Source organism: Amphiura filiformis, chromosome 13 (assembly GCF_039555335.1).
Source record: "Amphiura filiformis chromosome 13, Afil_fr2py, whole genome shotgun sequence".
NCBI lineage: Eukaryota > Metazoa > Echinodermata > Ophiuroidea > Amphilepidida > Amphiuridae > Amphiura > Amphiura filiformis.
Genome location: NC_092640.1, coordinates 60,564,970 through 60,586,437, shown reverse-complemented (window position 1 = coordinate 60,586,437; position 21,468 = coordinate 60,564,970). Strand labels below are relative to the sequence as shown.

Here is a 21,468-nt window from a genome sequence, read left to right as displayed (position 1 = left end):
CGCACAAGCCCTTATCATTTTTTGCATAATTATACGTTTTAATTATTACAAACCGTTAAACTGTATTAGTTACTCGATAAAGACGTCACAATGCTAAATCTTTATAATTACATTATTACCCACAATAGTCACGCCCACAAAACTGTTGACCAATAAGAAGGAACTTACTTCTAGGATTGACGCCTACGTCATGTGGAATACTCTGTGTCGCAACGTTATGTGGATGCTATACAAACTCGAGTAGTATGCAGAAAGTTTTTAGTAGCGGCAAATGACAGGGAAGTTTTCACAATTACAGTCATAATATTCTACAAGTCGCAGCATACAGGAGGAACTATGCAACAAGTTTTACTAACCTGGCCTGGAAATTATGGTTTCTTCTTTCTCATGCCAACATGGTCATAGTGCACCAGTGCTGGGTGCTCACGGTGCTAATTTTCGGTATCATATACCCTACAAGTTGCACCGCGTACTTTGGGTAAGTAAATTAACTTCCCGCGCAATGTCAAGTTCAGCAGATGACAGTGTTTAATTTGATTAATTTGTGCAGAGTGCAGAGTATTTGGAAATGTTATTCAGTACGTGTTAAAATGAAATATATCATGTATGCTTGAAAGGGTAAGTAACTTTTACTCAGCTCCGGAATTCAATACTGATTTTACGGAAGTGTTTGGAATTTGCTTTCTTTTGTGGAGGCTAAATAATGGACATAACGTGCCGGATACGCGTGATGCGGCAATGCGATCTACGAGTCGTACTTTTCGAAAGTTGTTCACAGAGCAAAGCTTTTGCGTGTACATCTTGAACTTGTGGTTGAGAAAGTGTAAAATGGCTTTTTACCATTGTGACAAAATCCTGTCCTTTTGTTCTTGACAACCGTGTGCAGTCTGAAGGCCTTTCTGCATTACTAACATTATTACATTAGCATGTGTGATATGTGTCTTTTCTTAACTAACACCCCTTGTCTCCGTTTATCAACCTCTTTCAGTATAAACCATCAGTTTTCTCTCGCTTAGTTCCTGTATTTCCTGCCCTGTACTATTAGAGAAAATACAACAGGTCGCTTGGGACTTTAAAAAGTCAGAGACCTGAGATTATTAGAAAGGGAATTCAAGATAATTTGAGTGTGAATGCAGCTAATCAATTGTTGCATGAGATTTACATTTATTATGTTGTACTGATAAAAAATGCTATATACGTGGTTGCCAAATTGACGATTGCAGATTGATGATTGAAGTGACAGTCGCTAAATTTAAACGGATACTTATTCATTTGAACAAGATTTTCACCTATACTTTTCTCTACATCACCATTTGGATTTTCTCCGTTTTCAACAAAACAACAGCCGTTATTTATCAATTTGATCCCCTCTATTAGCGCTCTAATTTCATCACGAAACGTACGTGCATTTCCCTTATTATTTAGGGGGTCTTAACTATAAAAGTTCTCTAAAAGCTGGTGCGAAAATTTGTAAATAAGTCATACATTGGACAGGCTTTATAGACCTACTAGTATGAGAACTTACCGTCGGCTAAAATTAACAGAAACACCTGCGGAAAACTAGCATTGCCTTTTAGTCTTATTTCCGTTTTACCTGCTTTGTGAGACGTGGTGACATACCCCTTTCTTTCGGGTGACAACCCCTTAACTCTTTCAACCCCCTTACTATTATAACTCTAATCAATAATGAATTTCATGGTATACAATCTGGCATGCATACTTTAAGCCTGTTCTGGGGATGACATGTTTTATTGTTAAGGGTGTAGGGTGGGATAATTTGCGTATTTGAAATATCCAAAACCATTCATAGCCCTTTGCGTTTCATCAGACGCGAGTTTCCTACCCGTAGCACCAAACAGCTACAATTTCACTAATTTCTCAACTCTGCTGTATAATAAGGGAGCCTTTGGCATGACATTTATTATAGCTTCTGAACCTAAGTTTCTTTTCTGCTTAAATCTTAAAAGCCAAACTTCCTTCCTCTAATTTATCAGTATTATGACGATTTGACAGTCTGTTTTATTAAAATAAAGAAACACTGCTTTCTTTCTTAAATACCGCTTACAACTACGGATAAGCCTTTGTGTGACATACATTGTAAGCACTACACTTTCAATGTAGTATCTTTCACTTGCTGTCGGCAGATAAGATCTTTAAAGCAACTAAAATGGACGTCTGTGTTAAAAGGTCTATTTTACAATACAATACAATACAATACAACTGAAATTTATATAGCGCCTAAAACCAAACAATTGTACTAAGGCGCTGATAAACACTTAACCAAATAAAATTACAGTCCATAGGCAACATTAAACAAATGGCATTTCAAGAGTCTTTTGAAAATGAGAAGAGAGTTTGCATTTCTGATATGTTTCGGTAGCCGGTTCCATTGACGAGGTGCGTAGCATGTAAAAGCACGGTCTGCAAATGTTCGGTGGTGAGTTCTGGGTTCGAATAATAGTGGTGCAGAGGAGGAACGTAACGGCCTGCGGTCAGTCTGTATCTGGAGCATGCTTGAAAGATATTCAGGAGCCTGTTGGTGGAGAGATTTGTATGTAAGAACCATGATCTTAAAGTCAATTCTTTGCTTAACAGGCAACCAATGCAAGTTGATGAGATCGTCAGAGATGGGGTCGTATTTTCGCTTTCTGGTGATCAACCTAGCTGCAGTGCGTTGAATGTTCTGGAGTCTTTTGAGGAGATTGTTGTTGATACCTGCTAACAAACTGTTGCAGTAATCGAGTCTAGATGTGACTAAGGTGTGAACAGCTAATTTGGCGGAGTCTGTGGTTAACATTTTCCTCGCCCTACCAATATTAACAAGTTGGAAATTGGCGGACTTAGTAATACTTGCAACTTGAGCAGCCATTGTCAAACCCGGGTCAAACATAACTCCAAGGTTCTTCACTGGGTCAGATTTGACAGCTATATCAACACCTGCAATGTTAACATTCGGAAGATGGATCTTGGCCAGTTGGGATCTGTAACCAAGCATAATGACCTCGGTTTTATCAGCGTTCAACTTGAGATAATTCTCAGACATCCATATTTATGTCATTCACACACTGCTCAAGTTTGGACACAGCAAGATTCACACCACTTGAAGATGTGGGGCAAACAGACACATAAACTTGGGTATCATCAGCGTAGATGTGAAGTTTCATCCCGTGTCTACGAATAATGTCACCAAGAGGAAGGATGTAAATCGAAAACAACAAGGGCCCAAGCACAGACCCCTGTGGCACTCCATACTGCAGATGTTGTGGAGCAGAGAACTTCCCGTTTATATGCACACATTGATTCCGATCCGAAAGATATGATGAAAACCAGTCCAAGATGGTAGCCTTTATTCCAAGATGATGTTGTAATCTGGCAAGTAACACAGCGTGATCGATAGTGTCAAATGCACTGCTGAGGTCCAACAAAACAAGCAAGGTAACACCTTGGTTTTCCATTGCACATAAAATATCATTGTGCACTGACAACAAAGCAGACTCAGTGCTCATTTTCCTCATTTTGTACCTCAACAATCGTGGATCTCACTGAAGTAGGGTCCCGGAGTAGGGTCAAGTAAAGCTTAAGACTTGTTCAATATAATCTATATAAGATCTAATCTTTTACAGTTTTTGCTCTATTTTTTTTCTGAAACAGATTAACATTGAGCAAACGATTGCCATTGGATCGACTTACAGCCGATTGTAAAGGAATGAGATTGACAAATAAACAAAGAAAAATGTGTTATAGAGACAGTGGAATGGCAGATACGTTGATTAATGCTATTCGGTTAAGTACCATGGAGTGTACCAGTCAATTTAAGAACGAAAGATGGAATTGTAGTATTACCCATGAGCACCATAGATTGAACCTACTGAAAACTGGTGAGTTTATACATTACTCCGGGCATTTTACGCTTTTTTGTTGTTGTAAATTTGCATAACATTTATAGCGGGCATTATTATAGCCCTTATCAATGACATTGAAGGTTGTCACTATAAGACACAAAGAAATTGGTCATAAGTAGTTTTAAGTATGATGTACGATAACTCCCATATGTTTTGACATTTCGTTATGCCTTTCAAAGGACATTATTGTAAATCGCGTACGTACGTACTCCTGGAATATTACGATATGGCTGTTGAATATGTTGGAAATCATTATTTCGATCTTGAAGAAAATTTAAACCTTTGGCGAACATAGATTTTTTACAAGAACACATAAAAGTTGACAATGTTGTCAAATGTGATTTACAATAAATGTCACATAAACTAGTGGAACTGATCACGCGGATACTGGTTGTGACAGAATATTGTGGGTTGTTTAACATAATTATGTACTTCTCATATTATTAGCTGCAAATATCTGTATAGTTAATAAATAAATAAAATAAAATGTGGATTATTTGAACAATATTTTTGTCCAAATGTTTGTAATACATGCACTCTTTGCAAATATTGCCTAATCTCACAAAGACACTTGAAAGTTGAAATGGATAATTCCAGAAGTATATTAAAACCAATTCCTCAGTTTGTTGTTTACTGTATAGCAGCAATTGAGCATATTAAATTGCAAAAATCATTTTTAGATATTGAAATTTAACGTTGTAATAAAACGTCTTTAACAATTAAGGTCGTGGTATGTACCGATACTGCAGCCATTTGAGACTCTAGTATTTGAGACTCCATTCTAATATATACTGTCACATCAATGACAAAATCAGAAGCAAAATAACAATAATACAAATTATGAGTTAATTGTGATTTACAAAATAGCTTTTTTGTTTGACATGCTTATTCTATGACCTGGCCAGAATGATTGTTGTTAATATCATGGCTCAAAAATCGCTTTGATTCAAAATTTAGAAACCATGTATGCATGGGTGCCAATGACTTTAGTTAGGTCAGATTTTTCTTTGTGAATTGATTATCTGATTTAATCTTATATCGATTATCTTAATCTTTTTGTTAAATTCATAAGGTAGTTCTGTTAATGTAATTATGTTTTCAAATTTCAACTAGCAAAAATATTTGTTTTGTTTAATAAAGCTTGAACTTTATCAATTTAAGGCATTCTGATTAAGTTCGTTAGAATTGGTTAGTAACTCACTGAGCATGCGTAGTGTGTGTTATTAAAAATACACTGGAGAAGTGTTGTCTACTAGTACTATATATGGCAGGTACAATACAAACACGGAACAAAAATAAACATCGCGACATACAAAAAAAAATAGATGAGGTGATTTTACCTTTATTTTAAGTTTTGAAATTTAAAACTTAAAATACAAAAACATCCTTTTGAGGTTATAGAAAATGTGTAAGTATCATATCTTTCTTCTCTGAATTTTGTGTACAATATTGTCAATCTTTTTTCACCTCTTTTCAACGCAATATCAACTTTCCAGAAACTTTTGAAACCAACGATTTGAGGTGTGTGAGTGTAAATCCCTGATTTAGATACATAACGTGGTATATGTTGGTATAGCTTTGTATATGAACTTGACTGGGAGTCCTTTGCGTTCAGTAACCCTTACACACCGTCTAAACGCCAGTCACTCCAAAATGATCTGCAACATTTCCAAATAGGGGCTATAAATATTTAGAAACATTCTTGTCTCTCAGTCAACGTGGGTAGTCGATGTCTTAATTCATACTTTTATATCAACAATTTGCCTATCAGCTGTTCCATAAATTACATAAATTGTCATATTTAGAACAATACAACATAAGATTTAGAATCATTTCCAATGGTAGGTGACGTATGTAATGATTGTGTCCTTTGACAGACATAGTTGATGGCGGATTATGACATTGAGAGTCACATTGACACATTGGTAGTGATTTACTCGCCATCTGCTGTCAAGTGCATTTTCAAGTGCTAAAATGTTATAGCAAAAAAGAGTACAATCTTTTGCATTGCTTTGTACTTTGCAAAAACATTGGGAAAATATCAACAGTCTTGGTTTAATCACAGATCCTGGAAATTTCCAGGATCTGTGGTTTAATGGATAAATATTAAACCAATATTTATTTTAAACTTCAGACACCTACCCAATCTTCATGATATAAATTATACTTATCTTCTACCCTACAGAATAAATTATGCTTACAGTTTGTCCACTCTGAAGTACAAAGTGACAACGCGCGCGTATACAGTGCGTAAACGGTACGCAGTGCTGCGTCTCTGCTGCAGGTATGCGTGCCTTCAAAGTCGGCACAACGTGTGCGTCTGCGCCGGTATTTTGTACTTCAGAGTAAACTGACTGTATAGTACATACTTTTATGCAAAAATTAATAATACCATTTGTGACAAGTCGTAATGCCAATAATTTTCCAGCTACTGTGTAGGGCCCGATATAAATAGATTACAAGTCTTGTATAATATAATTCTACATTAATTTTATAAAAAGCACTTATACTATAGCTACATTATCTTGTTTCAGCATTTACCATGCATGACAAAGGTTTGATAGTATTAGAAATGGGTATAATATATAGTGAAATTATGCTTGGTATTGCTTACATATTTTATAGAAATATTAATAATACAAAACGCGGGACAAAACGTTGTGCCAAGTCGTAAATGCCAATTATAATTTTCAAGCTACCGTATAGCCTATACTAACTTACTAAGTAACTTGTTTGATATTCTATACAGGGTGTATCAAAGTGAAGTATACAGTTTGAAAAATACCACTAGATTAAAAAGTATCATTTATTTGGTCAAAATAATTTAGTTGATAGCTGACTCAACATCTTGTCCTCCCACAACTGCAAAATCACTGGCGTGTGACCATTAATAAGGACTAAGTGGCTATGTTCAATTGTTCATCATGTTCATGTTGCTTTGATGACTTAGCGCAACAGCATTTTTATTCGTCTCGCAAAAAAGCCACTGAGTCCTTATTACTGGTCACACGCCAGAGATTTTATAGGTATTGGAAGACAAGATGTTGATTCAGCTGTCAACTATAGCATTTTGACCAAACCTCATACTCTTAATCTAGTGGCATTTTTAAAACTGTATACTTTATTTTGATACACCCTGTATTAAAAAAAGCGCTTACATACAATGATCAAAAGATGACTTACAATATAAATCAAATCCAGTGGCAACTCAAACAAAAGAAAAAGAATGATGATTAGTTCTTAGTACTTTTTAAATACGAACACATTCGGTAAACACCGAAGTATTTCGGGGATAAAAATGATGAAAATAGTGTGCTTGCAAATTTTCGCGCGCTTTGCGTAAAATGATATGTCAACTTAAACTTCAATTATAAAACTGAATATTTTCGCGATCAGAACGCGGTAAAATTGGGTCGAACTACTGCATGGGCAATTTTTCTTTGACACCTCCCCTCCCCCACCTCAGACCCCCCCCCACACACACACACGCACACCCCCACACAAGTCCAGACATGCCACTGATCATCTAATCCATAGAGTAACATGTTTGTCCGTGAGACTTCATTTTGACTCTTTTTATGAGTTCGGAAAAGAGTTGAATTTACTGCATTTTAACTCTTTCCATTTCCCTAAATGCTTCTTTTCGCCAGCCCATAGGGCTGGTATCTAATTCTGAGATGGGATTTGTGTACACTACAGATTAGCTAAGATTATAGCCTTCTTCTATTGGTATGAATTGTTTTTTTTACTTCTTGTGGTGGAAATGTTTTTGATGTCTGCTAATTCGATTTACAAGGAAAAGAAAGTATGTTTTGCCGTTTCAACGAAAGAAAACGATTGAGTAATGCCAAAGTTATGTTTGAATTAATTATGACTTAAAAAGTTATCATAGGTTAGGCCTACACATATAAACATAAACTTGTTCAGCAATCAGCATATCAAAAAAATGACATGGTCAACAATTAGTAATTAGTGGGGAATGATCACTGGAACAAGGTCATATCAGTGGACTACTGAGCATAGCATGATGTTTGGTTGCCTGTGAGTGCATAATTGATATGTTGATAACAGATCTAATAATGTTGTAGAATCAAAATCTTCATTATATGGACCACATTGAAGTCAAAGTAATTATCTATCCTATCCTGTATCGTTTTATGGATAAAATTGACTCAAAATGTTATTGATGATATTATTGCTATCTTTAACATCAGTTTTGTCTTTTCGGGAAAAATCCGATGGAAAATAAAGTTTTTAGGGGCTAGCTATAATATTGAACAATATATCCCATATTTTGACATGCACTTATAGAAAATAAATAAATTATTGTCTTACTTTATAAATTATAAATACTGTAAAATGACACATAACTAAAGTGAGGCCACTTTCTATCTTTTTTATTTGATTCATAAAATTAAATTCAACAAAATGATTAAAGACTGAGAAAACACATAGTGCAGACTATTAAAAGAATGGAGTAAGTAAGATGCCATGTCCATAGCTTTGCAGGAAATTCGGACTAACAATCAACACATTCAAAAAATACAGTTTAAAAGTGAAGATTGTAGTGAATGATCAGTCCTTTATCATGTGCTTGCCACTATCTACTTTATAGTAAACTATACATTGCGAAATAATATAAAATCATTTTAAAATAAAATGTGCATGTAAGTTGAGTTTACATAGCGAATTAACTAACAACTGCAGTGTATTTTTTGATTTTAATAATAAGCATGGGTAAAAAGCAGTTAAGACAAAAATACAGAACAATTTGGAGTAATGAATTAAAGAGTTGACAGGAGTTATAGGAGTTAATGTTTTTTTTTTTTTTTTTGTGCATGTTCTCACCATTGATGGTTTGATGAACTGTCATGTAACATGGATGTAAGCGTGATTCTAAAAAATGCCTTTCACGGTGACCCAAACTATTTACAAGACCTCTTCTGCATTGAGGCTGGCCTTCCCTTTTAAAGGGAATTTTTATTAAACACTGAAATACCCCCTGTGGAAATACCCCTATATCAGATATAAATCAATGATAATCACTCCTTGTTGCCTTCCAGTTTATTTCCAAATATGATACGGCAAATAGATCTGCGTTTATTTACGGTAATTCCGTAATTAAGAAGGTATGCAAGCCGTAATAATATCGGAACCTTGTTGTCTGGCAATTACATTTAAGGACAAGGTCCATATAAACTGAGGAGTTTGAAATGCTTGTTGCAATTGGTCAATGACAATGGGCTATTCCAGTCGAAATCCATACTCCCCTATATGGGCATATCCTTCAACACATGGAGTTTGAATTTCCAATCGGGATGGAAGACTCCATTTGAAATCTACACCCCCCCCCTGTGTGGGAGATTAAGGTCATTGTCTTCCATAGGGGGTGTGTATGGTTATAAACTGGAACAGCCCAGTGCAAGCTCGTCGATTACACATCATAGGATGTAAAATAATCGTCATGCCTTTGTCAAGTCTTAGACAAAACACAATTGTGACCCATTCCCAATAAACTGGGAACGTCAGCCAATCTACTTTTTGGTATAGCGTGCTTTTAAATACGTACAATTAAAAACAATATGCCCATTGTCTAATGTCCTGCTAAAATCTGAAACTTGAGTTTTTAATGTTTTAGTGTTTTTGTATGTTACCCATGATAAAGGCTTATCAGAACACACACGAATTTACCTGATACAAAGTACTTGATACAAAACTATCACATCAAAAGCCTTATATAAAAAGGAAATATTGCAACTTCAACAACAAACTGAAATATTCAAACAAATAAGGGATTATTTAAAACCGATATGTATCATTAAGAATATAATCATATAATTATCTGCTTAAAAATCAAAGATTAAATAATTAAAACCATAACATTTACATGAAACGTCAACATCAAAGAGCTATTGAAAATCAACATACATAAAAGTAGCCAAAGGGAAAAAACAAATGACTACGATCACGGTTTAAATTTGGAAAAAAGAAAAGTCTTTTAAAACTGTTTAAAACATTGGGCTATTCCAGAAAATAGATGCACACCCCCTATAGAGGATTTCGGATATCCGGACTTTTTGTCCAGTCGTGACTGTTGGAAATCCAGACTTTTAAAGTGCTCAAAGGCAAAAAAATCCGGCAGAAAAATAGTTCAAATCAGAAATCCTCAATTTGAGAGCTCATTTTCAACATTTCCGTGATTTTTCCTGCATTTGATAGGATTTCCAAGCTTTTTCCAGTAACATTGGCAACTGGAATTCCAGTCGTTTTCAGAAAGCAGACTTGGAAATCCGGACATTTCTTTGATTGAAAATTTACTCCTCTATAGGGGGTGTGCACCTATTTTCTGGAATAGCCCATTGCACATTCTGAGCACCACGTAAGTGCACAAGCAAGTTGTTCCGGGCTTTGTGGGAACGGGTCACAATTGTGTTTCGTCAGATAAGAACGCTGCACTTTAAAACCAATAGAAGCGATTTCAAGGTAAATTTTCACCTCTGAACATGCTGAAAAGCCACTGAAATTAGAAAATACTTATTAGAAATATTTACAATTTTTGGCTCACCGCAAATCGCGCAATTTGCTATTTACCATCTATACTACTAAAATAATAGCCGTTAGATGTGTGTGTGTCTGTCTGTGTGTCTGTCCGGCTATGCGTTTCGCCGCGCTTCGACGCATGGTTCCGATATTTCAGACATATATGGGTACCGGGCGTGCGCTGTTTACCGGGTAGTTTTCAAGGTCATCGGAGGTCAAGGTCAAAGGTCAAAGGTCAAACTTTGAAACTTTGTCCGATCGGGCCCAAACTTGGTGGGTGGCATCCTTGATACGAGGCGAATATATGCCCGAAATGAAATCGAGGTCGACCGAGGTCAAAGGTCATTACGGAGGGGTCAAATTTCAAACTTTGTCCGATCGGGGTCAAACTTGGTGGGTCGAAACCTTCGTATGAGGGGAGCATGAAAAACATTATATGGAGGTCATCCGAGGTCAAAGGTCAAAGGTCATGGATTTCAAACTTTGTCCTTTCGCGCTCAAACTTGGTGGGTGGAATCCTCGATACGAGGGGAATATATATGCGCAAACAAAATTGAGGTCAACCAGTGCTCTCACAGCATCAGGGCTCTCACAGCTGCAGGTGCACTAGTGTTTACTAACAATATCCATCACCAATTCTAATAAGTGTAGATTATTTCGTGTTTTGTTTTCGTGTAGCTGTTCATAACTTTATTTTTAGATCTCGTTTTATAAATCCTTTGACCTTATAAGTCGACTCGTGTGCGCTTTGCTATAAAGTTCCAAACATTCAAAAACAAATAAGTTCGAAGATTTCTTAATGCGAATATACAGTGGCGTTATCAGTTTTTAGCTATTTTCATAATGAAATTGCGCAGGAAAATTGTACATTGCATCTTACTATGTTATAATAGTCCTATATAATAATGTGTGTAAAAGGCTTCGTCCGGTTTGATCCAAACCGGATCCAAATATAGGCCTATACGAGGAATGCTATAAACTATACTTGGTTCAGGGGTTCGAATCCCAGAAATTACATATTGCCCGTAAAAAATTGCTTGAATCAGGGGCGATATAGCCCGTCCCATTGCTCGATCCAGATGGGCGAGATCATGTACATCTCCTCGAAGCAGATTTGTTCCTCCACTACTTTTCTTTCCTTTTTTCCCCTTCTTTTTTATAACTCTATTTCCCATCCTTTTTTCCTTCCATTCTCCTTGTTTTTAACTTTTTTTCCTTTTTCCTGCCTCTCTTCTCTGTTTTCCTTTTCCTCTGTCATTTTCCTTCCATCTTTTCCGTACTTTTTCTTCTTTTTTTCCATCTTTTCCACATCAAATATTTATGAGAAATGATAGAAAGCTCAACTATTGTTTGAATCACGTAATAATTTCTCTTTAATTTTAGATATCTTGCATTTTTACACTCACTCATTCAAAATGGGAAACTACGGTGGTCTGAAAAGTATTGCCCAAGCACGTCTCATCATATCCAGAAGAGAGTGTGTTTCCGTATTGGCATTAGGAGGCCGATCGACTGCATATCCGTCAGTACACGCTTTTCAATACGGAATAAATGCTAACCTCATCGTTACATCATCCAAGCAGCAAAGTTAATTTCCAAATGAAAAAGCGTGTATTGACGGATATGCAGTTGACCGTTCTGTTAGCCTAAAATCATTTTTAAAATGGAAGAGAATGTGTTTCCATACAGTAATACCGTTTGCATAATAATTATTGGCATTAGCCTAAAATTATTTCAAACATGGAAACTACGGTGTTCTGAAAAGTCTTGTCTAAGCACGTCCCATCATATCAGGAACGGAGTGTGTTTCCGTTCAGTAATACCGTTTGCATAATATTAGCATTATCCTAAAAATCATTTTAAAATTGGAAACTATACGGTGCTAAAGTCTTGCCCAAGCACGTTCCACCATATCAGGAAAAGAGCGCGCTTCCGAACGGGACTGCCGTTTGAATAATATTAGTATTATTATTGAGTAGGTGGTAATTTGGTATTATCATCTTTTACCCATAGGTGACCTGTAGATTAAACTAGCATGGTAAGGTTTGTTTCTAAAAATAATAGCAATAGATTATGCAGATAGAGCAGACTTTCATGCACACCATAATTCATAATTATATAGGAAACGAATTTGGAGAAAACCTTCTGTTAATAAAATACTATGCTGAGCCACCAGCCTGGGTGGCTCACGCTCCAGTAATTTCAGATGATTGAGCTCAGTGATACATCAAAGAATGTCTTCCAATTCATGTAAACAAATAGATAATCAGCTTATCGGATTAAAAGCTTAGAGGGAATGTCTTGCTGCTCAGCGAGTGTTTGTAATTATCAGGTTTTCTCCAAATTCATTATTTAATGTATTGATACCAATCACTGAAAATATGATTTTGTCACAAACGTGGTCAAATTTTGAAAAATTAAAATTAAATGCAATAAAAATATTTCCAATGCTGAAAGAACAATTTATAGCATTTCTAATTAATTTTCAGCATACAAAAGTACAGTAAATGGAAGGTTTTTCATTCAGAAAATATTATGGAATACTGAATTATTATTTGTAATGGTGAAAGAAGAATTTGTAGTATATTTCGAATTAATTTTGAGCGTAATAAAGTTAGACTGATAAAGATTCCATTCGTAATGACAAATAATGAAAGACTACTTCCTAAATGACGAATTATTATCTCGTCATTTAATTTGTCATTCATTAATTTCCGTGTTGTTATGCATTATTTTAGTACATATTTCGTATATTGTAAAAGTTGACCTGACAATTTTGTGATTTAGTTGCGCAGAAACTGTTCCTTCTTGGAGTTGTCACTCACTCAAATCACTCGCTCTCTCACTTTTAAAGTTACATATCCCATTGAAAAATATTACCCTAACGCCCCCCCCCCATGTCAAACTTTACTGTGAAAACGTTGACAATTAGTCTTTTATTTGGAAGAAAACATTCAAAGGGTTCGCTTTTTCGGGGAAAACGTTGAAATTAGCCTCTTTTTTTGACAAAACAAAATCATCGAAAGGTCCACTTTTTAGCTACCCCACCCCCCTCAATAAATCCTGGCTACGGGCCTGGTTACCCCTACTGTACACTATTTAAAAGGAATACTAATTTGAAATTACATGTGATATCCAGACTGATGCGATAATTTGAAATGGAACATGCCAAGTAGATTTCCTCAGAATAAATCAGGAATTCCGTAAAATCATGTTCAGATGTCTTGTCATTTTCACCTTCATAGCTAATGAAGTTTTCCATTGCAATAGTGCACATTGCAATTAATGACCTTTAGAGTAAATACGACAGACAACTGAGTGCATCAAAATGATTCGGGTTTTCCATTATTCTGATAATTGGCTATAACAATTTTCAGATTTTGGATCGAGAGAATCACTTAAATTGACCGCCATTTTTGTATTCGTTCAAAATATGACCTTTGTGTGTTACTATCTTTATTTTTTTTTTATCTTGAGACTCCATTCTTAATTAAGGGACAAGTTTGTTTGTTTGTTTGTTTGTTTGTTTGTTTTCACTGATTTGTATATCAGTCTTTTGGGGCCTTTTTTCTACTTGATCAAATCACAATATCTGTGATCAAATGATTAACACAGATATTGATTCAAATTGGCCTTTTTAATTTTTTGAGATCTTTATATCTTTATATATCCTAATCACAATACAAACCTGTCCAAAACGGATTAAACCAGTTCACACCTATCCATAATGGATTAAAGCAATTCTAGAATCTTTGAATCGTATCACAGGCTCGCCAAATAAGGCATCTCTTGACGACAAATCATAACCTCTTTGCACTCTCAGGACGGTCTGAAAATACCAGACAACATGTTCAAGGCAATTCCTACAATTTCATTTACATGCCTACATATGTAATGGAATTATCTCATTAATGCTAATTGCTTTGTATGTAGTGACTATTACATGCTGTCAACAAGAGCAGCTGATATGTGATTCACTTAATCGTCTTCGCATAAAAATTTATTTTAATTTTGTTAAAGACGTTTATTACTAATCATGTAATATTATCCCTTAAAGTGCAACACTCATTTTTGCACTAACAACATACAATATAAATGCTTGGCCTGTACTAGTATTTTCATTCGCCATGTGCGCTGCCTTTGTACAGAGAGATTTCACAAAGAGTTGCGACGCATCCGATCCGTAACTCCAAACCCGTTTAGTCACAGCACTTGCGACGCATATTACGACGCGTCTCAGATCAATAAATGGACTAAAAATCCATTCTGTTCATTCTTTAGCTTTCTATTGATCATATCAATATTGAAGATAAGTTTCCCTTAAGTTCGTTGAATGATTTTTAAATAAAGAAACAATTAAACAAACAAACAAACAAATTAAAGTTTAATTAACATGCCTGTGCGACTGTGACGTTTTCAGTAAATGTCTTTTTAAAAGGCCATTTCGTATTAAATTCGTAAAGCATCACATTTTGAATTGAATTTCCTTAGGTCTGCTCGGGGTCTGCTTGGTAATGATTTCGTAATTGAACTTGCATTTTACTACTATAGTATTTTAACATACAATTCATGTACAATAATATATAAATGTCACAACAGTAATAATTAATGGATCACCTGCCACGCTACCCACCCACGATTAGGCCATGCCACTGTTGTAATGACTTGACTTAAGCAAACAAATCAAAATATACATTAATTTTTACAAATCTAAGACAATGATGACAAATTCTTACGTATGTAAACATTAAATAAACACAGGGAGCAAGAACTGATTAATGAACGGACAATTGAGAAGGCGTTGATTGATATGTCGTACAAAAAAGACATATGTCTGTCAATGGGCATCATTCAGACCGTCTGGCCAAACCGAATTGGGCTATTCCAGTTGAAATCCATACACCCCCTATGGAAGACATGACCTTAATTGTGAGTGTGAATTTCAAACGGGTTCTGAATGAATGACTTCATTTGAAAAATCACTGTGTGGAAGATTAAGGTCGTATCTTCCATAGGGGGTATGAATTTCAACTGGAATACCCTATAGTACTAGTAACTGTCTTGGATGAAAAAACAGTTCCGTGTGTTTGTGGGATCATTTGATAAAGTTAGCTAAGGATATTAGCAAAACTTACAATTGGAGTATCATTTTAAAGCCTTGGAAAAAAACTTGTGGAAACGATGACTGATCAGTTGTACAGTCCTCCTCCTACTCCGAAGTACAAAGTACCGACGCGACGCGGACGCACTTTGTGCCGACTTTGAAGGCATGCATACCTGTAGCAGAGACGCAGCACTACGCACTGTGGTCACTGTATACTTCAGAGTGGACAAACTTTTTTGTAGGGCGTATATGTATGGCATATGGGAGAACCAGACCATTATTGTAAGACTATCCATGTGCTCAAGGTCAAATTTACACCTACCCATGTTACTGTTTTACCATTTTCCTGGGAAACAGTGAATTCCAATGTGCGGCTTTAAGGACCATACCATACCCGGGCCTCGGTATCGCCCGGAGTATCGAGAGCAAAATAAGCCCGGGAGCAAAAGCAACTGATTTTTACTAGCAGAATAAGAAGAATCCAAGATTGCATTGGCCTAAAATAAATAAAACACCTATGAATAAATAAACGGTTGATTTTAAGATGCTCCATCTTCTATCTAGGGCTAGGCAATAGTATTCTTTGTTATAAGTTATAGAAGTCGAATATGAAACCTTTACTTTGAAATTATTTCTGTTAAAATTGTCAATACCCTGTTGTAGATACAGTGTAGAAGGTATGAGCGCGTTGTGTGAGCACCGAAATATTGACCATGAATGATGCAATAATATTTCATAATGTTCCTTACATTACACTCCATGGGGACGAAACTGTATAAATCAAAGTATTAAACTAGTTCAAACAATTAGACCTACAAATATTTCAAAAGAGAAAGTGAACAGGTTGTTCTTTTTATTAAAATATCATCAAAAATCTAAATTATAACCGTATTTTTGTCAAATCACAATTGATCTCATCATAAATGACATTTGAATCAATCGTAAATATCACATAGAACGTGAGGGGTATATCTAAATTGGTGGAAATATTCCGTCTGTGCTTGGTGCGCCTGATGATTTAAAGGAAGTTTATTTAGTGTTCTAATACCCCATATAGGATCCCAAACATGTTCATCTATCAAGTCGCAGTTCGGTAACCCCTATTTGCTCGTGCATTCATAGAATGACATTTGATGTTTTGGGTACACAAACTCATACCTTATAACTAGAGGTTGAATTACAAGCAATGATGGCTAAATGAGAGGTTATTTACTATGTCATTGGAAGTGAGATTACTTATGTCATATATAGGTTATTTCATCATGTAGTAAATAATGTGCCTCGAGTTACGATGACTCGTGCTCGTATCACCTTTGAACTACTTTCTGCTTCAAATCGAATAAATCATTTTTAACATAAGTTCTTATCAAGGGTAGCAAAACAATCATGATAATTATTGTGTCATTGCAACTAAATGTTCATAGCTTTTAAAATAAGTAGTCTCAGTGAAACCTAAAGGATGTTTGTTCACTTAAATAAGCTAAATATTTTGGGGAGCATGGTGGCCGAGCGGAACGGGCTCCGACTCATAATCGGAAGGTTGCAGGTTCGAGCCCCGGCAACGCCATCGTATTGTGCCCTTGAGTAAGGCACTTTATCTCGATTACTCCTCTTCACCCAGGTGTATAAATGGGAACCGGTATTCTTAAATGCTGGGAAGTTAACCATGGTAACAAACTCGCTGTGGAGGAGGTGTAGCGATCCCCCTATTATAGCAACATTGCATGAAGGAGGAGATGGGCACTCCGATCACTGTTTATACAGAACGTCTCTATACCTCTACCCTTACATTTAGAAGAATGCACTAGGTACCAAAGCTCATGGACCCATACACCATAACTTGAGTTCACATTTGAACTGTGATTGACTCATTTAAAGCTATATAAGTCTTATTAATTAAATAAGTAAAGCAAATAAGTAAGCAAATTAGAATACAAAAATGCTTCTTCTGTAAAATGGCAAAAATGCAGATATGACGTCCTTGTAGTAACACGACGGACTGTTTAATACACGCATGTGATTGGACATTGTAAATTGGACGTTTGCTCAAGCGCTGCAGTTCTATTGCATTCATATATCGTAATGAAATGTGCCAATTAAATCATTTATAACAATAGAATGTCCAAAACAATACAATATAAATTATGTTCGTGATTGCTTACATCAAGATTCTGGTATTCTACAAAATGAGTTTTGTTTTGTTTCGTTGGGTTTGTGTATTTGTTTTGTCTTCGCCGTACTTTTAAAATTGTCATTTATATACCTCGTCCTCGAGTTCGTTCACCTTTTATCTACTTTTGCCATGTTTATTGCAAAGACAAAGTTTAAAATCAGTGACTATGGGGACATTTTAAATAATGTTTTACACATGACGGAAATGTTTACATGTGCGACAAATATCGAACAGAAGGGTGACTAAAACATCATTTAAATCTTTAAAATGTACGTAACCTCATATAATGTTCACATTTATATTCAAAAATAGAGATATAAAGACGAAAAAACATTTTACAGTTAGTTCAAGTACCGCAAATAATCGCATTAAATACTGTGACGTATGGTCACATTTATTATACAGTGTTTTACAATAAATGAAATTTGTGAATTTAAAGTTTTGAAGTTTAGCAATACACCCGCAAAACTGACACAGAATTTGAATTTCAATATCGCAGAAATATTTATGGGAAATGCCATTTTGTGCGTAGTTAGTTTTCAGTGAACCAAAAAAGTGACGAAAACCAGCCAAACAAACCGCGACCGCAGTCTATAGTAAATTGTACTATTATGGAGCCATTTGAAGGTTGCAGGATACGGGTGCATTGTGGGTAATAGGACAGGAGTCCTAATTGTAAATTAGTCGGTAATTAACTAATTATAAGGTCAATTGACTTGAAATCCTACTACAAGCCTATCTGAGTAATAGAATTATAGTACTACACGATGACGATTTATTATTAGGCATGATTACATGATTTTTCTTCATGTTTTATATGTGTCCAATTAAGCTCCTTTTTCAAACACAAAAGTTGTTAGTTGGTTTTTGATGTTTATAGTTTATTTATTTACGGGACCAAGTTTTTAAGCGCATACATTAATGGCAAAAGATCGAACATTTAGGAATAAATAAAATGCTATTGTTCCTAGTTGATCTTTTAGTTTGCTTGTTTGTTTGTATATATATATGTTTGTTTCTTTTTTAAACAAGGATAGTTTTTAGTTCCACCCTTCATTAGATATAACTCCCAAATCCAAAAAAATATACTCATTTTGGGGGATTAATTAAAAAGATATTATCCTGCTTTTCCAAATAAAATATAGAATAATTCTAGTCCTTTGTTGGAACTAGTTGGAACTAACTGGCAATCAAAGTTCAATTATATATGATATTGGGCAAATTTTTTGAACTGAGAGCCAAAAACATGTGTTTTTATGGTGTTTACGAAGTCAAATATCAGTCTAGGCACTGATTTTTAGCAAAAAGATTTTCTATTTTATTTCATAAACCAATTACTAAAAATTAACGTAAAATAGTCTGATTAGTTATTAGTACTATCTTTAGCCTGAAGTAAACATTCTGAATACTTTTTTGTGACTGCCAACATGTAAATTTTCACGTTTTCGACATTATTTCCAAAAAATGGCGAAATCTTAAAATGTTACTTTCATTGCCAGTATACGATCGTACTTCGCACTATTTGGCAAAACATGATAACATTTTTTAATCCCCAACTTAATGCTGTGTATGTTTCTTGAATCGGCCGGAGTTAAAATGGTATTTACGTGTTGCAAATGGTCACACGACACGGTGTAGTGTATAGTCATGGTATATTCAAGTCCAAATTGCTTTTACTCAAACTTTCCTCTTTGTACCAAACTTTATTCTTTGTAAGCAACAACAAACAATCAAAATTAATGGAATGTTTCTTTGACTTCAAAAATTTTAAAGTGAAAAGACGTGTTCTGCCGTAGGTTAAAAATACTGCACAAAAATGTAGCAATATCGGCATTTTTAGTATTGACTTTGTGTCGCATTGATAGTAAACATTAGAAAGTCAATTCAACATTCCTTAGTCTATCTATTCTGTCATCGACTAAAGTGGGAATACTTAAGTAGGATTGTGATAGAGATTTTGGTGTGGTGTGTGATACATGGGAATTTCTTCTGAACAAATGAAAGGTGCTCGCCAGAATAAAATAAGAATCGTAAAAAATGCGTAAAACATCTAGATTCAGCTCTGTGAATGAACTAAAATGACTCCCACATACAAAAACATTAGTGGTAAGCCCGTCTTAGTTTTAAAAAAACCTGCTCGCATGAAAATAGTCCACTTTTTACGCGTTAAATCCGATGCGCGTTGGATTGAGTGAATTTCTGCTTTTTTTTGCCGCTGTTTTGGGTGGGTTTTTTTAATCCGCCACACAAAAACTCACGTCTGACATCGTCAGGCGTCAAAAAAGCCTAAATCGTAACTCTCAATAAAATTCTTCATCTTGACCACAGTAAAACCTTTTTGAGAGATGAAAAGGTGCTCTATTCTTGTCAAAAAGCTCGTCCCACAGATAATAAAAACATTAAGTAAAAAAAAAATCCCTAAAACGCATTCCGCATTTAGGTTTTTAACTTTGGAAGGGTTTTGCGTCAAACTATTAAATTAAGATGCCCTAATTTTAGATTCAACAGACAATCTTGATCAATTAATACTATGAACTGTTATAGGAACATTTAAAAAAGGAAATAATCCTAATCTTCAGTCCTTCATTTCTTTCACGTACTTCAAACAATTTGACGTTTCGTTCCTGTTTTCTGACATCAGCATCTTTAGCAACATCAGTTAAAGGAAAGCAACAAGGATTTTTGTAGCAAAAGTGGAAATGCATGTTGCGTGTGCATAACATCCGTAATGATGTTTTCACCCAGAACACTGTTGAAAACATAAGCCTTTTGCTTCGCACATGGCTTTGAGACTTCCATGTGCAAACTCATGGCAAAACTATCCATAATAATGTTCCTATAATACTGGAAATGATAGAAACAAACTAAATAACCACTAGACCAAAACTAAACTTGTATGTACTCCTTTGAAACTTTTTTTAATAGTTTTATATGTTTATGTATGTAAAAGTTTAAAATTAAGATTTTCTATTTTTTTCAAATGGGTGTTCACATAGTTAATGTGCCTGGGTAGGGCTAACTATCCTCGGGTTTCTGTCAGTAAGGCTTATCAAGGTACGACCGTGACCGTATGTGCCAAAATAGATTTGTAAGAATATTTGACTTGTTTATGCTGTTTACTATATTATTAGTAGGCTATACCTTACTATACTCTATATAGCCTATGTTGTATGAAATGCGTCTGTTTAGTATATTATTTAGAAATCTTAGAAATGATACTTATTTGTAACTTAGTCTCCAAAACAAGGAATTCAAGAGAGATTAGTGCACAATGTTTTAATAATATCGTTTGAGACTTTAAAATCCCGCAAATTCAAGTAAAGGAATGCAATAAATAAATAAATAAATAAATAAATACAGTCCTAAAACGGTTTGTTTTATTTGTTTGATTGTTTGTTTCACGGTTGGTGATTGGTCAATGTGGGTTAGGGGATCCCAACTTGTTTTGGAGCGTGAGCCCATTCTTGAAAATGAAAAGTAAGACCAGAGCGATCCTGTGTCAAAAATTGCGTCATAATATGTCCAACCTTTATATTACTGGGTTGTCTCGGGAAGTCACTACCAAATACACATCTTTCCGTATACGGAGTGAACTACAGTGCTACACGAGATATTCCCATGGGAATAGAAATATGTACTCCCCAAGACAGAAGAACCAGCCTCATCTGTTTATTAACACGACTATAATACAACATATCATAAAAGTGAATACAAAAATTGCATCCGATTTTTACGCTTTCGGTGTTGGC

The 21,468-nt window shown here is 35.2% G+C and overlaps 1 protein-coding gene across 2 annotated transcripts in view; it reads left to right on the top strand.

Moving 5' to 3' along the window:
* Positions 1-260: 260 nt before the first annotated feature.
* LOC140168607 (protein Wnt-9a-like) overlaps positions 261-21,468 on the top strand; it is an 82,443-nt gene continuing 61,235 nt past the window's right edge. For both annotated transcript variants that reach the window (XR_011861249.1, XM_072192007.1), the window contains exons 1-2: positions 261-478; positions 3,652-3,878. Coding sequence is in view for 1 of the 2 variants with exons in the window: in XM_072192007.1 (XP_072048108.1) it covers positions 396-478; positions 3,652-3,878 (310 nt within the window). In the remaining variant the exon portion in view is untranslated. The remainder of the gene's footprint in view (positions 479-3,651; positions 3,879-21,468) is intronic.